This window comes from Podarcis cretensis (genome assembly GCF_951804945.1).
Source record: "Podarcis cretensis genome assembly, chromosome: 1".
Classification (NCBI taxonomy): domain Eukaryota; kingdom Metazoa; phylum Chordata; class Lepidosauria; order Squamata; family Lacertidae; genus Podarcis; species Podarcis cretensis.
Genome location: NC_137170.1, coordinates 16,732,630 through 16,753,709, shown reverse-complemented (window position 1 = coordinate 16,753,709; position 21,080 = coordinate 16,732,630). Strand labels below are relative to the sequence as shown.

The window sequence follows — 21,080 nt, the reverse complement described above, 5'->3', positions numbered from 1 at the left end:
GCTTCGCAAAACGAATTTCCCTATGGGCTTGCTTCGCAAGACGAAAATGTCTTGCGAGTTCCTGCGGGTTTTTTCCCCCTTTTCCTAAGCCGCTAAGCCGCTTATCAGCTGATCCGATGATAAGCCGCTTATCAGCTGATCCGCTGATAAGCCGCTTAACAGCTGATCCGCTGATAAGCCGCTTAACAGCTGATCCGCTGATAAGCCGCTTAACAGCTGATCGCTAAAAGCCGCTAATAGTGCTAATCCGCTAAGCTGTCAATGGGCTTGCTTCGCAAGACAAAAAAACTGCTATACGAAGAGCCTCACGGAATGGATTAATTTCGTCTTGCGAGGCACCACTGTAGATCACTGCCAGATTTTGATACTGGATGGTGGATCGCAACCTATTGGAACTTGGATGTGCCTGCGCTACGCCAAAACATGGCTTAGCACACCACAGCAACAGGACTGGAGAAGGAGAAAAAGCAGCCTCTTTCTCCACTCCAGGAGCCTGGTATTCACAGTAAGGTCACAACCACACCATACATATAATTAACTCCTATTCTTTTTTTATTATTATTATTAATTTTTTAGAAAAATTTTCTTTTACAAATTTAAATAACACATTCACATCCACTATAATGCCAAATTCTTTTGGACTTCCCCCCGCTCCCTCCACAATCCTCATAATTTTATATTTAATTCACATTTCCTTTATGATTGTATTGCCAGTTAATAAATCTTTACAACTCTTATCCCTCTCACAATACCCTTTCTCATCACAAAGCCTCTTTAAATCCAACTAGCGTTGTCTGTTCATCACAAATATTTTCCAGATAAATCGTAAACTTTCTCCAGTCCTGTGTGAACTTGTGATCTTTCTGGTATCTAATTTTTCCTGTCAGTTTATCTAGTTCAGCAAAGTCCATCAATTTCCGTCTCCATTCTTCCAATGTTGGTAATTCTTCTTGTTTCCATTTTTGAGCCATTAAAATTCTTGCCGCAGTCACTGCATATTGAAAAAGTTTATAATCACTTCTATTAATTTCTCTTCCTGTAATTCCTAACAAGAAAGCTTCTGGTTTCTTCACAAACGTGTATTTAAACATCCTTTTCAACTCATTATATATCATTTCCCAGAAGCCTTTTACTTTCTTACACTCCCACCACATATGGTAAAATGTCCCTTCCCTCTCTTTACACTTCCAACATTTGTTACATGTCTTATACATTTTTGCTAATTTTACGGGAGTGATATACCATCTGTATACCATTTTCATAATATTTTCCTTTATCGTCATGCATGCAGTGAATTTCATATTTTCCTTCCACACCTTCTCCCAGTCTGCTAACTGTATATTATAACCAAAATCCCTGGCCCAGTTTATCATAACTGATTTAACTTCTTCGTCCTTTGTTTGCCATTCCAATAACATTTTGTACATTTTTGACAATACCTTATAATCATTATTAATTATTTCCTTCTGAAATCTAGACTCTCCTTCAATATATTTCCTCTCTTTACAATCCTTCTTAAACATATCATTTGTTTGGAAGTAGTGCAACCAATCATATACATATTTTTTAACTTGTTCATATGGCTTCAGTTTCCATTTCCCCCCTTCTTTAATTACAATATCTCCATAAGTCATCCAATCCTTTCTCATGTTTATCTTTTTGACACACATGACCTCTAGTGGGGATAACCAATGTGGTACATTTGGTTCCAAAATATTTTGGTACCTGTCCCATATTTCTATAAGGGCACCTCTAAAAATGTGGTTGGCAAAACTTTTATGAGCTTTCTTCTTTCCTAACCATAGATAGGCATGCCAGCCAAACCTATTGTCAAACCCTTCCAAGTCCAGTAGCTTATTGTCTTTTAGTGTTATCCAATCCTTTATCCACCAGAGACAGGATGCTTCATAATAAAAAATAATTAACTCCTATTCATGGCTTCCCCCAAAACATCCTGGGCGAGGAAATCCCGTCCCAGAGAAAGTGTCTCTGATGGCACAGGGCTGGTGCTCAGCAGCCACTTCTGATATTTTTGACTCACTGTGAGTTTGTATAGAACTGCATTGCTTACATGACGAATTTGTTTTCTGTGCTATTTATATGCTGTTGTGCTTTTGATGTGACTATAGCGATTGTAAAGGTAAAGGTAAAGGTACCCCTGCCCATACGGGCCAGTCTTGACAGACTCTGGGGTTGTGCGCCCATCTCACTCAAGAGGCCAGGGGCCAGCGCTGTCCGGAGACACTTCCGGGTCACGTGGCCAGCGTGACATCGCTGCTCTGGCGAGCCAGAGCCGCACACGGAAACGCCGTTTACCTTCCCGCTGGTAAGCGGTCCCTATTTATCTACTTGCACCCGGAGGTGCTTTCGAACTGCTAGGTTGGCAGGCGCTGGGACCGAGCAGCGGGAGCGCACCCCGCCGCAGGGATTCGAACCGCCGACCTTTCGATCGGCAAGTCCTAGGCGCTGAGGCTTTAACCCACAGCACCACCTGCGTCCCTATAGCGATTGTAACGTTTGCTCATTTTAAAGGTGGTTATTGTTGAGCTGCTCAGTATGGTTGTTGGGAAATTGAAGTACTACAAAAATTGAGTCAAATAAAAAAATAATCCGATCAGCCCTGGGAATTGCAGTTTTAAGGGTCTCCTCGCAATTCTTGGCTCCCTTAACAAACTATAGTTCCCCAGGATTCTCGGGGGGGGGGGGGCAGGGAGCCATGACTGTTAAAGTTGTTTTTGCAGGGATTGTAGTATGGAACTGCCAACAGACATGGCTTTATATATGACTTTTCTTATAGATTAGTTCCTAAACGCAAGATAAAGGAGTCTATCTGGTCCTGTTCCCATTAGAGCCACTGAAGAAAAAATAGAGATAAAGAACTAAACTCACATTTATCTTGCTAAGTGAGGTATCTGAGCTCCTTCCTTTTGCTAGTCGCAGTGTTCTCACAAACCTTCACTAATCTCCAGCTGTGGAGTGAGACAAATGTTACTGTTTCCCCTTTGCAAAATATCAGCCCTGTTACTTGGATTTTCTTGTCAGGTGTAGGGGTTTCTCTACATTTCCATATAGGGCTGGGAGCGACCCCCGTCTGAAACTCTGGAGAGCCGTTACCAGTCAGTGTAGACCAGCGTTCTTCAACCTGGGTCCCCAGATGTTCTTGGACTAGCACTCCCATATTCTACAGCCAGCTGAGCCCAGTGGGTCAGGGATGATGGGAGTTGTAGTCCACCAACATCTAGGAAGCCAATATTGAAGAACACTAGGTAGGCAGCTTCCTATGTTTCTATTGGACACAATGCAGACAAAGTGAGAGTGGCCTTTGGTTTGGACTCAGTCTGACCCTTATGTTTCCCTCCCCTTATGGTTTTGATCTATGGGCTACTATTAAAATGAGGCCGCATTTTAAATTTTATTTCTAACCTGAATTTTAAATTGGTGTCTCCCCCCCCCCATTATTATGTTTTTATTGTAATTTTACTGGTGTTAGTTGCCCTGAGCCTGGCTCTGGAGGGTGAGGTATAAATAAATTATTATTATTATTATTATTATTATTATTATTATTATTATTAGTCCCGCTGATTTCAAATGTGGATTTTTCTCCTCTTGAAATCAGAGAGACTCACAAACCTCATTGATAATACGTTGGGATTTTGCCTATTGTTGTGGGTTCCCCACCCCCTGATCCAGTCTTCACTTTCTCTTTCGCTGACCTGGTTCTTTCCGTACATTTCCCCCCCCCCCCCCCAGGTAAGCATTACGGATTACGTAGTGTTTGACCAGAGCAGCCTTTTCCAAACCATCATCCAGGCAACCCAGACAGTAACCACAGCGGCTCAGGCCCCCGTCGAGAAGGTGGCAGACAAACTCCGCACGGCTTTCTGGCCACAGCCGCTTCAGTGTCAGCCGAGTCTCCTCGCCGTCAGCAGCGGTGGCGTCTGGATCTCGTCGGGGAAGAACGAGTTTCACGTAGCGAAGGGAAACCTCGTAGGTAGGCGCGCTTTTGGTTGCAGGCTTCTGTTTGCAAAAGACGAAGCCAGGCAGTTTGTCCACATTTAGCAGCACAACAGTGTGTCTTCATTCATACCAACTGCTTAGAAATGGAAGACTCCCTGAACCTCCCATGGCAGCATGTACTTGCGTTGTAATGGGATAGCTCAGTCGGTAGAGCGTGAGACTCTTAATCTCAAGGTTGTGGGTTCGAACCCCACATTGGGCGAATGATTCCTGCCTTGCAGAGAGTTTGTCTAGAGGACCTTCAATGTCCCTTCAAACACTAACGTTCTGTGAGAAATGGTGGTCAACCTCTTTGGCAATTCTGCCATTCCAAAGTGGGCAAAAGCAGAAGTGGATCATTTAACACCATATTCTGAGTAATACATATTTTTGGAAACATCACTGTGAGTGGAAACTCTACTCCATATCCTCATTATATGAGAGAGATGAATGCGTAGATAATGGTGATGATGAATATTAGTACAAATAATAATATTGACTAATAATAATATTAATCACTTTTCCCCCCCAGAAAGATGAACTCAGAGCAACTTACAAAAGCAAATAAAGATGTTTCTGCCTGGCACCTAAAAACAGATAGTGATGATGACGCCAAGTGTGCCTCACAGAGCATTCCACAAACGGGGGGCCATCCCTGAGAAAGCCCGCTCTCACACCTCCCTTGGAGGGAAGGGCCTAAGATGAGAATTCCATGGTGTATAGAATAAAAACTTGAAGCAGGAATCTCAGGAGCACCAGAAGAGTTTGGGAGAAAGCTGGCTGTTTTCATGCTAAGACTATTCCTCCTTCCTTCTCCAGGTACTTATTGGAATAACGTCGTGCCTCGCGGCACTGCTTCGGCCACGAAATGGGCGTTTGCGTTGGCTTCCGCAGCTCCAGCAAAAGAAGGTAATGTCTGTCCCGGGGCTGCCTTGCAAGTTTATTCTGCTTTTCTGACACACCAGCGAAAGATAACAAGCTCTTTGCATCAATATACTCCATCCATTGATATCGGCAGGTTTTTATTAACGGTATTAATGTGTACTGGACACAGGGGCGGAGGAAGGGGGGTGCGGTGGGGGCAGGCCGTTCCAGGGGTCACTACTGGGGTGTGTGTGACAAAATGCTGGGCGGCACTCACCGCGGAGCCTGGGCTTGTGCACCCACCGCCTCCCCACTGCCCCAAACAGTCCACCTGCCGCCTCCCTCTAAGCTGTAGGGTGGCTGAGTGGGAGGAGGCAGGCAGACTCCTCGAGGCCCCACGGAGTGTCCTGTCCCGGCTGGCCCCGCCCCTGGGCGCTGGGCATGTGCCCCAGGCGCCCAATCAACTTCCTCCGCCACTGACTGGACAGAAAGGAAGAGCAAACCTGAACAATGGCTTCTAACCCCATGGCTTAGCCTTTGCTCTGCACTGCAGCACAAGTAGGAAAAAGAGCACAGGTCACCCTAGCCAGTCCCATAAATAATCATTAACGTGGGCAGTTAAGATTTAAGGTTCACAAACAATTAACAAAAATGCAGGATTAAAAGTGAGTGGTCTACTTTCGGTTCACACACAGAGACGGACACACAGTATTAATTGCGCTCACTTAAGCCAAACGAAGTCTGCATCTTTGATTTTCACATTCCCATGTTTCTTTGGTGGTTAAGCTGGTGCCTTGTCTGCACTGTAACAGTTCCTTTGGTCGTATGATGGAGTAACCCTGAGCAGAGAAGGCCAGGAGGGATGTTCCACAACTTTCCAAAACCTCGCTGGCTTGCACCAGCCGGAGCAGGAGCTGTGTTGTATTGGCGTGGGTGTTTTTCCTTCAGCCCTGTTGATTAGCATGTGTTTAATTCCATCACTCCCATTATTGAAACCAACGGAGCATTGGTGAGATTATTCACAGCAGCTCCAAGCTGGCAGAGGTAGTGAGCCTAATTGCAGGTTCTCTTCGCAGGAACAAAAGAGTTTTTGGATTCAAGCCTGCCTCCACCCCAGGCCCAGAATGCATTGCTTCAGAAATTAGCACTGGCTATTGCTGGCCGAAATACAGGCAGCGGTAGATCTGGACCCAAAGAGTTTTCTGCAGCTGTTGCAGGGGCTTCTGCCGCAGCTGCATAGGGTGGGGGACAGAGGGGCACTGCCATTATTAAACCATCAGTGAAGAGGCACTTCTTCCCCATCCTAACTCATTTCAGCCAGTGGTTAGGATTATTTGAGGGTAGTGCTGATATGCCAAGAGTTCCTGGCTGATTAAGCAGCATAGGAAATTGTCTTCTCCTGAATCAGACAATCAAGCCCACTATTGTCACACAGCATGGCAGTGACCCTCTCCACTGAGTTCCAGGCAGGGGTCTGTGCTTGGCCTAGAGATGCCAGGAATCTCCTGCATGCAAAGCATTATTATTATTATTATTATTATTATTATTAGGTAAAGGTACCCCTGACCGTTAGGTCCAATTGTGAACAACTCTGTGGTTGCGCGCTCATCTCGCTCTATAGGCCGAGGGAGCCGGCATTTGTCCGCAGTCAGCTTCCGGGTCATGTGGCCAGCATGACTAAGCCGCTTCTGGCGAACCAGAGCAGCGCATGGAAATGCCATTTACCTTCCCGCCCAAGCGGTACCTATTTATCTACTTGTACTTTGACTTGCTATCGAACTGCTAGGTGGGCAGGAGCTGGGACCGAACAATGGGAGCTCACCCCATCGCGGGAATTTGAACTGCCAACCTTCTGATCGGCAAGCCCTAGGCTCTGTGGTTTAGACCACAGCGCCACCCGCGTCTCCACCTCCTCCTCCTCCTCCTCCTCTTCTTCTTCTTCTTTATTTATTTATATCCCGCCCATCTGGCTGGGTTTCCCCAGCCACTCTTAGCGTCTCCCAACAGAATATTAAAAACACGATAAAAGATCAAACATTAAAAACTTCCCTAAACAGGATTGCTTTCAGATGTCTTCTAAAAGTCAGATAGTTGTTTATTTCCTTGACATTTGATGGAGGGCGTTCCACAGAGCGGGTGCCGCTACCGAGAAGGCCCTCTGCCCGGTTCCCTGCAACCTCACTTCTCGCAGAGAGGGGGCCTCCAGAAGGCCCTCAGAGCTGGACCTCAGTGTCCGGGCTAAATGATGGAGGTGGAGACGCTCCTTTAGGTAGCATTAGCTCCCTGAGCAACTCTGGAAAACACATTGTATGTGTTGATTTGCCAGACATAAAAAAAACTCGCCTCCAGTAAATGGTCTTTTGTAAAACGTATAGCATGAAATGAAGCAAGCACATATTTAAACTGTGGAGCTCTCTACCCCAAGATGCAGTGATTGAGGAGATTTCACCCCTCCCATATCCAAGAATCTCCTGACGAGTCTGCTGATTCTCCAGAGAGGAGGAGCAGTGTTCTGCTTTCTACTTATTCAGCTCCAGCACCAAGTCAGTCAGTGTGTCGGAGAGAGGGAGAGACTGAGTGTTGGAGATCGTGTGTAGAGATAAGGTTGCTGCTAAGAGCAGCTGCAGACACTCAGTGTAGCATTCATTTATGCTTAGACCTATTTAGCTCTGTATATAGTTTTGTATTATAGTTGTAGTTATAGAATAAAAGAAGATATTCTACAGAGCTGCTCTCCGAGTCGTGTATACACTGCTAGACTCTGCTATACTCTGCTGTGCGACGACTGTATTGTGGAAGCGAATCTGGTGCTCACAACTCTAAGCTGTGAGTCCACAGCACTTTGACCTGTTCCTGTGTAAAAGGTGGTCTCTGGAAGTGCTACCCAGCTCGCCTAGCCCAGTCGGGGTTGAAGTGCATGAGTCCAGTTGGTGACACTGGCTCAAGGGCGATGCTGACAGTGATAGCCACGAACTTGGATGGCTTCGAAAGGAGGTTGGACAAATTTATGGAGGATAAGGCTGCCAGTGGTTACTAGCTGTAGTAGCTCTACATTACCTCCAGGATCAAAAGCAGCATGTCTCTGAATACCAGTTACTGGGGAGCAGCAGCACAGCAGCAAAAGGGTATTTCTTTATGTCTGCTTCTTGGCTTCCTGAACCAAGATGGGCCTTTGGAATGATCCAGCAAGACTCTTGCATTACTAAGCAGCTATCTTTCAGCCTCAGCCTTCCCATCTGCATTATGGGGATAATGCTGGCTTACCGTACAGGGCTGTTTTGCCAAGATACTGTAAAATTTATATAGTGCTTGACTATGGAAAAAACATTGAAGTGGTTTATGTATGCAAAGTTTCTTGGGTGCACGGTAGAAATAGTAATAATACAGTCATACCTCTTGTTATGTTCGGTTCAGGTTATGTCTTTTCAGGTTGCGTCCCGTGGCAACCTGGCAGTAACGGAACGGGTTACTTCTGGGTTTCGCCGCTCGCACATGCACAGACGCTCAAAATGGCGTTGCGCGCATGCGCAGAAGTGGCAAATTGCGGCACGCGCAGACTTGTGTTGTGTTCTGCTCATGTTGCGAACGGGGCTCTGGAACGGATCCCATTCGCAACCAGAGGTACGACTGTAATAGTAATTATTTACTATATTCAATCTAGGTTTGAATACTGATACTTAGACGCTGGTTTTGTAATGGCGAAGGCTTCTGGAAAAGCAGATTTAACCATGTAAGTGCTGTCCCTCCCACAGGAAGCTTTCTGTGGTTGTGCCAAAGCAGCAAGGATCTCTTTTGTGTCAGCGACCAAAACCCTCAGTTTCATCCTTCGACTGTTCAGTTACCCCCTGATGACGAAATAGAATACTATTCAGCCTGCCAGGATGCCATATGGAGCCTGGACCACCTGGGACGAGTCTTCATAAGGACACTCTCGCCAAATTGCCCAACGGGGATGCACTGGACCAGACTGGACCTTGCCCAGTTAGGTAAGACTCCTTGTGAGCTCGTTTGTCACATGCAAATTTCCCGACTTAAACACAGACCGACGGGGAGCATTTCCTCTGCATACCTGGTGAGTATTTGAACACAAAATTGCTCTGACCCGTGAAACCTATGGATAAAGCATTAAACATGGACACCTTCTGGTAGCTTGGCTTCATAGAATTTTTTGCCATCTTAATCTCAGAGAAAGGGTAGGACAGAGAACTGCAGGGCCATTTTGACTTGACTGGAAAGAAAAGATGATCCAGATTTTCAAAAGAGCAGAATAAAGGTGCCATCGGAGCAAGGTGTGATGTGCATCCTTTGGGAGCATCCTTGTGTGGACATCCCACAGGAGCGATGGGGAACCTGTGATCCTCACATCATCCCTGACCTTTGGCCATGCTGGCTAGAGCTGATAATAGTTGATAGTCGCAACAGTATATGGAAGGCCAGAGGCTCCCATTCCCTGCCCTAAAGGATGAAGGTAGATCAAGAATTAATGCTATCCTGGCCCACAGAGGATCAGGATGTCTGCCACTTCCCTGTGGCTCTGTCCCACTTCTCCAGCTGTGATAAAACTGGAAAGGGTTTCTTCCCATATGAAGGTGTCCTGCCAACCCTATATTTTGCATGCTTGTGGGTTGCGGTGTGTTAAAGGGAAAACTGGATGAGCTCATCTTTTTTTAAAAGAAAGCAAAACTTCTACTTCAAATGTGCACTCTGGAAGTCAAACTCAAGGCAAGTAACACCTGATGAAATGGCATTAGCAAATAAGAGGCTTAAATAGCATACCAATAGGTTTTGGAATGTCTCTTGCACAGATTTCTGAGGCATAGCATTTGACGTGATCAGAGCTGCCCTGTCATATCCCAGAGTTCCAAAAAATGAAGCGGGATTCACTTTGACAGTGTTCTAGCAAGCAGAAAGATTTGTTTCTCTGGATGAGCAATTAGCATCAGCTTTGGAGAAAGGAGGAAAAACCCAAGGTGGAATAGGAAAATAAGCCGAAAACGTTACATAAGAGAAGTGCGCATTTGGATATCAGGTTGTGCTGCATATGTCAATAAGTGCCCAGCGATGCAGAGCAGGTGATATGTGACCCCTTGTTCAGAGAGCCCTGATGCTTAGCTAGATCAAAACCAACAGCTGAACCGCTGAGGCCCAAAGCCACCGTGATCCAGGATGTCTGTATGCCGGGAGAAGTAACAAGACTTTATTTTAAATAGCGCTGCTGAATGTCAGACCCAGAGGAGCAGCAGAATTATGCTGATGACTCTCTTCCCCACCCCACGGCTATTTTGAGCCGGGCAGGTCTTATGTAACGGTGCTAAAATAAAGATAGAATTCATGAAGAAACTATATGAGAATAAGCTAGGAGAATTCAGGTCCTCAACACCTTGGTTGTTCTAACCCATTTCAAATAAAGCTACTTTAAATCGTCATTTTATCACTTAGCATGTTGGTATCCCTTTCAACCTCTAGGGAACCTTGGGACATTTAGGAGCAGCCACCAACCCCCCCCCCATTCTCTCTGTGGTCTCTTTCTTTGACGTACATGTGGGCTTCTCCCATTTGTGCAGGAGTTTCTAGACTGCAAACTCAGGACAAAGCTAGTGCCATTTCCCTCAACTGGAGAGATTTTATCTTTCTTCTGTACATGAAGGAAGTGAGCTGAGTTCTTTTGAATACCACAAGAGCAACAATGCAGATACATACCCCCCCCATAGGTTTTCCCCTCAGTGAATCTTTTCTTTCTCTCCCTACAGACCTATTACTTAATTCAGTTTATATTTTCTTTCTTTTCTGCCTCGCACGCCTGTGGTGCGAAGGCCTTTTTTTAAAGCCACAATTGCATTAGGGATATACCTGCATTCTGCCACGGCCATTTTGAGGAGCACAGATTCCATTTTTGCACTCGGGGAGAGAAGCCACGGGTTTGGCTTAGCATGTTGGCCGAACATCGAGTTGTAGTCAAAGTTTGTCCTTGCCTACAGCTCATGGTTAGAAAGTTAGAGACTTTCGCCATGAGCCTCAGTTCAGACATCAACCTTAGCTCAACCTTGGCTTAGCCTAACATGGGAGAGAGAGAGATTAGAGCAAAGTGACTGTGAGCTCTTTGTCTTGCTGTGATGTGAGAATGAAGCCATTGACGAGATGCAAAAAAAACCCCTCCATGCCATTGCTGCTCTCCCATAGAACAGAATGCCGCTTCCAAGTCTGTGATACTCGAGAACGTTAAACTACCATCACATTCTTTTAAAGTGCATTAAAGAATTACAAGGGTGGAAATTTGCCTGTGGCTTATGTGGCAAAGTGGCATGTTCCTTGCTCGTAGATCTTTTTTTATATTTTATTTTTAGTAAACTTTATTTTGCTTTAAACGGATAAATATAAACAACCAAAATTACAAAAGAAAAATCCTTAATAATGGAAAAGGCTAAAAAACTACAAAAATATCAAAGTACGTGGCATAGAACATAAGCCATTATGGGAAAGAAAAAAGAAGGAGGAAAGAAGAAGGAGAAGGAAGAAAAAAAGGGGGGAGGGGGGAAATGAGCCAAAACACAAGATGGCTCGTCTATTGTACGCTTCTGTCAAGGTCACAACAGATCATTATTCTTAACAATTCTCTCTGTCTGCATTCCATAGAATCCCTCATCTTGGTATCAGGAAACATTTCCTTATGTGGTATCATTCTAAACATAACCAGGTCTTTATTGATGAACCCTTATGCCCTAGATAATAATTTAAACGTTCCCATTCTTCTTTCACCATCTAGTTCTTAACGCAACTCAGTTTTTTAGACTTTTCTTTCTCCCCCATCCAGGTGTTTCTGCTACAAAATATAGAAGCACTAGACATGATAAGGTTGGCCTTGGTTTATAAACCGTAGGTGATTTCCCCCTTTTTCCTTGAAGTGCCTTTTTCAGTGTAAATAGCAGAGCTGAAGTTTCTAGGAACAAGAGCTCTTGCTGATGGATGACTGCCTAATGACCTGAGAGAGTTGCTTCACAGCTTTACACTTTTCTATTTCAGTCCTCGGGGAAGCGGCAAAGTTATGATGCTGCCATACGGCTGAAAATAAAAATAACCTGTTGATGGCACAGTCGTTTTTTGGAGAAGAGCTCCTTGCTTGCGTTGCATGCTAGAAATGAAAGCAGGCTAACTCTGAAATACTTGTTCCATAGTTCGGCAGCCACTGTTTGCTAGTAACATTTGGAATGTTAAGCACTAACATGTATTTATAGGCCTGGTCTGTAAGCATGACCGGCTCCCTGGGAGAGTTCACTTAAGGTCATGTGAAAAGTTGCATCTCTAGTTTAGACCAATCGCATTGCATGAAGAGTCTCGCCCCCCCCCGCCCCACCTGTTCCTCTTTGAAAATAATCGTTTTAAATGTCAGTGATTTGTGGACTACATTGCGTCCTGTTATCCTAAGGCACTTCATAGAAGGGACCACAAGAGTCATCTGGTTCAATCTCCTGCAATGCAGGAACATCTTTTGGCCCAATGTGGGGCTCGATCCTGGAAATAAGAGTCTTATGCTGTACCAAGTGAGCTATCCCGCAAACCAACTTCAGTGTTGGTGCTGACCTTTAAAGTCCTAAACGGCCTCGGACCAGTATACCTGAAGGAGCGTCTCCACCCACATCGTTCTGCCCGGACGCTAAGGTCCAGCTCCGAGGGCCTTCTGGCGGTTCCCTCACTGCAAGAAGCAAAGCTACAGGGAACCAGGAAGAGGGCCTTCTTGGTAGTGGCGCCTTCCCATCAGATGTCAAAGAGATAAACAACTACCTGACATTTAGAAGACATCTGAAGGCAGCCCTGTTTTGGGAAGTTTTTAATGTGTGACATTTTAATGTATTTTTAATCTTTGTTGGAAGCCACCCAGAGTGGCTGGGGAAACCCAGCCAGATGGGCGGGGTACAAATAAATTATTATTATTATTATTATTATTATTATTATTATTATTAAGAAAAGGACTCGCTAAACAAGCAGAATCAGCGTCTTACATTGCACCTGCCACCAGCCAGCTCTCATACTTGTTTTGCATTGCTAACATAGCGAAATGTTCTGTGCCCTCCTTAGGGTAGACATAGTATTCTCTTGTGTAAATGATTCAGTTCAGGTGAATTTTCCCAAGTAGTGGCTACACATGGGGTGGGGGGCGAGGGAGCCAGTGGATCCTTCATGCCCGTCCTGTACTCAGATTCTGCAAAAGTCAGTGCATGGGTCTAACATCTGCACAAGGGTCACAAGTCTGAAATCTTGCAAGCACGAGTCCAACTCGTTCTGTCCATTTCCTGGATGATGCACAAGATGTCAGCCATGCAGTTCAGGCCTGGATTTTCTGCTGAGAGGGTCCATATTCTCACAAACGTCCAGTGAGAGGTAATCTGTAGCGTTGGAAGGGACTCCAAGGGTCATCTAGTCCAACCCCCTGCTGTGCAGGAATCTCAACTAGATCATGCATGACAGGTGGCCATGCAACCTCTGCTTAAAAAGAACCTCTAAGAGAGTTCGCTGCCCATCGTTTTTCTTTGTAGTCTTAAGTGTCCATGAGAGGCTCTGATTTTTTTTATTATTGCAACGGCAGCATTGGGGGGGAGGAGTTTCCAGCCCTCCCCTCTCCCCTTGAACCCCTGCCTTCATGGTCCGACTCCCTTCCTCCTGAAGCTGATTTAGGGGGAAATGCAGAGTAGCTTTGTAGTTCGACCCTAACTAGCGTCATAAATCAGAATTGAAGATGGCTGGTTGAATGACTGGGTGCCCCTCCTCCTCTCTTTTTTTCAATTAGGTGCTGTGAAACTTAAAAGTTTGGCATGTGGCAAACAGCACATCTGGGCCTGTGACAGCGGTGGCGGAATCTACTTCCGGGTTGGGACACAGCCCCTGAACCCCAGTTTGATGCTGCCTGCATGGATCATGATTGAGCCACCAATCCAGGTAGAAAAACAAGTTGCCTTGTTTTTAATTCAAAACCATCAGAATGCCTATATCCAACTGAAAAAACACGTAAACGTAATAGGCTGTATGGTAACAATTGCAAAGTTATTTGCTAGAAACTACTTCTGAAAAATTAGATACAACTTCTCATAGTGTCAAAATCAACATCGTGACATAATATATTAAAATGTAGCTTATTCAGTTGACAACCAAGTCCAGTACTGTATGTACAAAATACAAATCCTATTTTGTCAGTGCCGTAATACATTCATTTCTAATTTCTTCATCTTCTCTTGTATTTTACCTCGACCGAGAACCTGTTACAAATAAGTTCCATGTAGCTGTTATATACAGTACTGAACTACGCACAGCTGATGAAGCCCCTTCGGGCGAAACAGGGGAATATACAGGAATCCTTGTCTTGTCTGCCTGTGCCAGCATCTAACAGTGCCAGTTTCTTTTGTCTACCAACTTTATCATCTTCATTAGACACTTAGAAGATTATTTCATGCCACTCTTCTAAGGAATACGTCAGACAGAAAAATACAAGAGAAGATGAAGAAACCAGAAACAAACGTATTACTGCACTGACAAAATAAGATTTGTATTTTGCACATACTGGACTTGGTTGTCAACTGAATAAGCTACATTTTAATATATTATGTCACGATGTTGATCTTGTTTTTAATTCAGCCACTAATCTTTAGGCCTTCTGACATGAAAAGATCCCAGTTGTTCAGTGGCAGCAAGTGAGGATTCTCAGATCTGGGAATGCTGTGGGGCAGGAGGGAGGGCTCAGCTATGGACTTAAGGCTGTCATAGGCTTGGTAATATTTAGTAGAAGATTGAGATACCAGAATGAACACTGGTGTGCATGGTCAGAGCACCATTCTGTCTTTCCAGCATAGATCCTAACTGAATTCCTGCATCTGTTTTTGAAGTGGACGGTGGGGTAGCCTTTAATGGGGGGAAACTGGACTTCTGTAGCTGGAGGTGAACTTGATGCAACCTGGTTTCTCCTCCTGTCTTGATATCCCATTTCCCCCCCAAAACTGGAAACTCTTCCTTTTTTGCCAAACATCAGCAATGCCTAATGCAGTTGATCTCAAAGAGCAAAGAATTCGGGCTATTCCCGCCCCCAGCCTTCCAGAGAAGTACCGTATTTTTTGCCATATAGGACGCACCGGCCCATAGGACACACCTAGTTTTTTGGGAGGGAAATCAAGGAAAAAAATTTTATTTCCCCCCCCCCCCCAGGTTTGCGCAGCCATCCCCAAGCTAGAAGAGGGAGACGGAGCGCTCCGTCTTCCTCTTCTGTCTTCAGGGACAGCCTCCCTAGCCTCTGTGGGGCAGCGCACTCTGCTGCCCTGCAGAGGCTTTGGGCAGCCATCCCCAAGCTAGAAGACGGAGACAGAGCACTCCGTCTCCCTCTTCTGCCTTCAGGGACAGCCTCTCTAGCCTCCGTGGGGCAGCGGCTTGCCCCGCTGTCCCCCGAGCTTGAGGGCTGGCGATGGGGAGAAGCAAGCTTGCTTCTCCTCCCCGCCAGCCTCCAGATCAGGTCAGGGAATAGCGGGGTGGCGGCGCTCCGCCTCCCCACTATCCCCCAGCTTGTGGGGCTGGTGGGGGGGAGAAGCAAGCTTGCTTCTCCTCCCCGCCAGCCTCCAGATTAGGTCGGGGAATAGCGGGGTGGCGGCGCTCCGCCTCCCCACTGTCCCCTGACCTTTTGGGCTGCAGCCTGCTGCCCGCAAGCCTTGCGAGCCCGCGGAACCTCCCGCCGGGCTTGCAAGGCTTGCAGATAGCTTCCTGAAGCCTGCATTCGCCCCATAGGACGCACACACATTTCCCCTTCATTTTTGGAGGGGGAAAAGTGCGTCCTATAGGGCGAAAAATACGGTAATCTCTTGGTTACGTAATAGCATCTGGGAGAATTCCAGTTCATTAGGCCAAATGGGTACAAGAAAATGTAAAAAAAGTGCACCTTCATATTGCCTAATGCCCCAAAACCCAGCTCAAATCTAGCTTTCGGCCAACAGATATTAGCAGGCGAGTGTCTTCTTAGCAAGTCATTCAGCAAGCTTTGCAGAACCCCACTGCACCTCACTGACTTGACCTAGAAAGTTACGTTACATCATGTTCACAACAATGAGCAAAAGAAGGAATGGCACAGAGCAGGCGGGGAGGGTGAGAGAGAGGGGTGTTGCCAAGGCTTTCAGTGGCTTCAGGTACAACCCTGCTCTCAGAATACAGCCTCTGCCATCAGTGAGGCAGGTCATCCTGATCCTTCAGCCAGATAGAATAATTTGCTGTTCCTCAGAACTTGTGAGTCATGAAATTTGCCTGCAAGTGGCTGACTTTTCATCTTTAGCTGCACCGCTTCTGTAACACTCCAAAATTCTAGGGCAATACGACTTCTGTCAGGGTTGATATGGATCATAAATCTGTCGCCTAAAATAACATCGCCTTTCTTGGACTTTCGCCGGCGATTTGAGTAACTAGACCTTACCTCTCCTTGTGAATCTGAGCCTTGGCTTTAAATGCTGGCTTATATCTGATAAATGTGCACATGTTCCTTTCATCGTGTTCTCTCCGCAGCTTGTGGGATGACTCGCGACCCCTCTCATGTGAAAGCAGATCGGCTGTTTACCATCCTGTTTTTCTGTTTGCTGAGCCGAGATCAGCGGTCAGCAAAATGACAGGGTGGGGAGCTATTAAAATATGGAACAGTTGTTTATCAAAACATAGCCTGCTCTGCTCTGGACTTCTAACAGTATACAAACAAGCTGTCAGAATGCCCTTTTGCTCTGTGAGAAGTGCACTTTTAAATCTCTTGTCAGGTTTGAGAAAAAGTCTGTTCTCTGCTCCGGCATTTGAGCATCCCAGAAGTAAATCCATTGTCTCTTTGTTTTCATTCATCACAATGGCATTTCTATACTTTTACCATGTAAATCATATTTTGTTCAACTTATAAATATTAGGGGTGTGGGGGTGTGGGTGTATTTACAGCACACTCTTGTTGGGTAGAATGAAGTCCTTTTTGTTTTATTCCTTTAGCAATTCTAGTAATCTGTAGCCATAATAGATGGGGATAGGAGTACTAGTAGTAGTAGTAGTAGTAGTAGTAGTAGTAGTAATAATAGTAATAATCACCGTCATAATCATCAGACACCCCATTAAAAATGCACTGGGTGTCTGATTCTGATGATGTTTAGTATATGATTGTGTTTAGTTCCCAGTGCATTTTAATGGGATGTCTGATCCTGATGATCACAGCATAAATTGCAATACAAAAAGCACAAAATGCATGATTAAAAAAAAGAACATAATCAAACCAATAACCCTCTCCCCTCCCAGAACACATTTAAAAGGGCATTGAATGTCAGTCAGCCAAAGGCCTGGTTGAAGAGGAACGTTTTCGCCTGGCACCTAAAGGTGTCTAATGATGCTTCCATGATATGGTCGTTTCACGTTTTTGAATGTATTTCTTCACTTTTATGGGCTTGGGTTCTAAGTTTAACCTGAGGGAAGTTTGCAGAAGGAGGGTTTCCAATTCCTGCAGCTACCTGCATCCCTCCCTCAGAGCCCGTCCAGGTGGGATGGTGGGAGAGGGTCTCCTGGAGACTTTCCTTCCATGAACATCCTTAGATTGATTTATCTTTGCATCCGATAATTTCCGCCCCCCACCCCCCGTCTTTCAGTGCTGTGCTTAAGTCAGAAAATGTGCACTATTTAGTATGGCAAGAGAGAGACATGCATCTGTAAAACTGTTTTATCAAGGGCTCATGTCGATATCTGTTGTTGTTGTTGTTGTTGTTGTTGTTGTTGTTGTTGTTGTTGTATGCATTGCCTTAGACGTGAAGATCCTTAGGCGACTTTCATAGAAAGAAAGCCCGCTGCGTTTTGGTGCCTAGGCAGCAAATCTAACTATTACTTCCCATGATGGTAAAAATGAAATAATAAACAACTTAATTCATGATTAGCTTCTCTTGCTTCATCCTGCTTAAAGCTAAGACTGACTCCGGCTTTAAAGAAAGAGAGGCAAGAATCCTTAATAAAACGAGTGTTGCCTTGTTTGTGTAGGATGGGCGGCTTATCCTAATTATGGTGTTGGAATATGTTTTTCGTAGCTTTTTGAGTTTCCTACTGTGTCTCAGGGGCAGGAGGCGGGAGGTGGTGGCTCAAGTAAGAGAAACGGAAAAGGGAACAGCTGATGGATGATCCACTCTTTCCAATTCTCAGGTGTTCTTGATCTTTATCTCAGATGACACAGGGAATGTAAACAGTGCTGTAAATAAACAGCAGCTTGAAAGGGGATCCAGGAGAAATGCTTAACTAAACTGGAGTGTGAGTGATCAAGGTGACTCATGTGGGCCTCTTGCATTCGGAATTTCTTAAGGCATTGGGGAATTCTGTGCCATGACTCTGATGATGAAACATCCCATCAGTACCTACTAGAGTAGACACTTGACAGGTATTTTAGCGCCTCACCCTGTACAAAAAAAAAAAAGCTATATCTACAAAAGGAGTGAGAAAGTTACCTCTATTTAGAGCCAGTGTGGTTTAGTGGATGAAAGACCCCTGTTCAAATTCACACTAGGCCACAAAGGTTACTGGCATCACTTTGATCCAGTCGCTATCTTTCTTGCCCAGCCTGCCTCGCAAGGTTGCTGTGAGAATGCAAAGGAGATGGGATGGAAGCACCCTCATTAGAAAGGAGTAGAATAAAAATTTGAGGAGTAATAACATGAATATTGAACTGTTAGTTCCTAACATAGTGATAGGTAATATAACACAGACACACACCCCAAAAATGTTGGTGTACTACTGTTGTAAACAAAATCTGCCCTTCTTCTCTTATGGGGTATCCAAGAGCCCGTGTAGAGTCCTTACGTGGGTTCCCTATTGGTAGGAGAAAATAACAGATGCCAACCAGAGAATATTGAGAAGCAAAGCAGCTAGTAAGCCTGATCTTTATTAAAGCTGTAGCAGCAGGGTGCTCCCCGCACACGCAGGAAAGGAGGAGGACCCAGAACCCAGGTGTGCCCGCCCTTATATAGACATTTTAAATTCCCTGCCCTGGAGCTCAAAACCACCCCTCCATACATCATACATACATCACATAAGGGGTGTAACCCAAGACCACCCCCAACAAACATCATACCTACATCACAGAAAAGGTGGTCTACAACAGAAATTTGAATGTTGTTGTTTTTCCTGTCTGCCCGGTTATCTGATAATGCCTTATCTGATTGCCTTTCCTGGTAGTCTGCCCATTCCTTTGAGATGGTGATTACCCAATTCCTGAGACAATGGGAATGTTCCCTCACCCCCTCCCTCCTTGTAGAGAAAACATTTGGTCAGTTTGGGAGTCAAAATAGTTTCAGGACAGTCTTCCTGTGCTGCTCCAGACATGTGGTCCACACATCTATGCACGCGCCTGGCTGGCACATTCACGAACATTTATTATATATATAAGACCTTAATTTTTTTATTACACCACAACTCCTTTCATCCCTGGATATTGACTTATGGGAGTTGTTGTTTAGCAATAATTGGAGAGCCATCTGTTAGCTAGTCCTGCTATAATGAATCTAAAAGCTAAAACTGTAATGGAGGGATGCGGGGGAGGTCTGTGAAGGGATCTCCAAGGTTATTTTTAAAAGATCAAAGGAGATATGCAGGGTGCGTTTGCCAGGCAAGTTTCAAGGTTCCTCTCTCAAACCGCTCCCCTAATCCTTGCACTGATTACCAAAATGAAATCTCTCACATGTGCACACACACAATTCCCTTTGCCTTGTGGGCAGTGCCGGATTTACGTATAAGCTAAACAAGCTGTAGCTTAGGGCCCCACTCTTTTGGCCCCCCCAAAAAAAATTAAAAGAAAAAACCAACAATGTACATTTCCAAAATATAAGATAAAAAACAAATTACTTTGATAAAATAGATTTTGTTATGTGCAAATGGCTTTAGATACCTGTTAGGTCCATAAATTACCATATAGCATATATTCAACACAAAAACCAGCGGCCATTTGTTGTTCACAAAGGACAGCTGGACATATAAAGGGCCCCATTACATTCAGTAGGTCAGGGCCTCATCAAACCTAAATCCGGCCCTGCTTGTGGTTACCTGCATATTTTGCAACATTGGGCAAATAATAGCTTAGACATGGGGGCAAAGGGCTAATGTCTTCCTTCCTGCAGCACTGCGGTGCTGATCTGAATTTCATCTACAGCTGCTTGGATCTATTTTTTATTGTTAAGGGACATCCTGGTCGTGGATCTCCCACAACACACCCACCCAATGTGGCTACAAGGCAGAATCCTAACAAATCAGTGGAAGACTTGGTGGCATAGAGATGACAGGCGGCGCATACATAAGGTCTCAGGCTCAGTATCGATTAAAAGGATCAGGTAGCAGGTGATGGGATAATTGCTCTATCTGTTGAGAAACTGAAGAACTGCTTGCTGCCAGGGAAAGGAGGCAATACTGGCCTCCTAAAAGACTGGCAGGGACGCGGGTGGCGCTGTGGGTTAAACCACAGAGCCTAGGACTTGCCGATCAGAAGGTTGGCGGTTCGAATCCCCGCAACGGGGTGAGCTCCCGTTGCTCGGTCCCTGCTCCTGCCAACCTAGCAGTTCGAAAGCACGTCAAAGTGCAAGTAGATAAATAGGTATCACTCCGGTGGGAAGGTAAACAGCGTTTCCATGCGCTGCTCTGGTTCGCCAGAAGTGGCTTAGTCATGCTGGCCACATGACCCGGAAGCTGTACGCTGGCTCCCTCGGCCAATAAAGCGAGATGAGCACCGCAGCCCCAGAGTCATCTGCGACTGGACCTAATGGTTAGGGGTCCCTTTACCTTTACCTTTATAAAGACTGGCCTCCAGTGTCCCTGCAATAGACATGTGCCCTGCCCCTTCCTCACGCCTCACTATGAAGATCAGTGTGCACATGGTTCCCCAGAAGTCTTCTATTCAGAAGCTGGGCAATCTCAGACATGCTCATCTTTGCAGCTGTTCAGGGTGCCTCAGACCATGCACGAGTCTGAGTGAGTGCGGTTTGCAGATGGGTGCCAAAATCATCCCCGGGAATGCAGAGCTGAAGGGAAGCATCCTCGGCTTTCTACTGCTGAACACAAAAGCCACAAAGAGGTTCCTCCCAGGAACAACATCATAGCAATGGGAATAATAATAATAATAATAATAATAATAATAATAATAATAATTTATTATTTATACCCCGCCCATCTGGCTGGGCTTCCCCAGCCACTCTGGGCGGCTTCCAACAAAATAT

General features: G+C 45.3%; 1 protein-coding gene across 3 annotated transcripts in view; it reads left to right on the top strand.

Annotated features, from left to right (window-relative positions):
* Positions 1 to 21,080, top strand: part of TECPR2 (tectonin beta-propeller repeat containing 2) — a 55,237-nt gene that overhangs the window by 25,767 nt on the left and 8,390 nt on the right. For 2 of the 3 annotated variants that reach the window (XM_079982691.1, XM_079982692.1), the window contains exons 15-18: positions 3,751 to 3,991; positions 4,816 to 4,905; positions 8,613 to 8,846; positions 13,643 to 13,791. In XM_079982691.1, coding sequence (XP_079838817.1) covers positions 3,751 to 3,991; positions 4,816 to 4,905; positions 8,613 to 8,846; positions 13,643 to 13,791 — 714 coding nt within the window. The remainder of the gene's footprint in view (positions 1 to 3,750; positions 3,992 to 4,815; positions 4,906 to 8,612; positions 8,847 to 13,642; positions 13,792 to 21,080) is intronic. The other variant, XR_013840418.1, reaches the window with a different exon arrangement.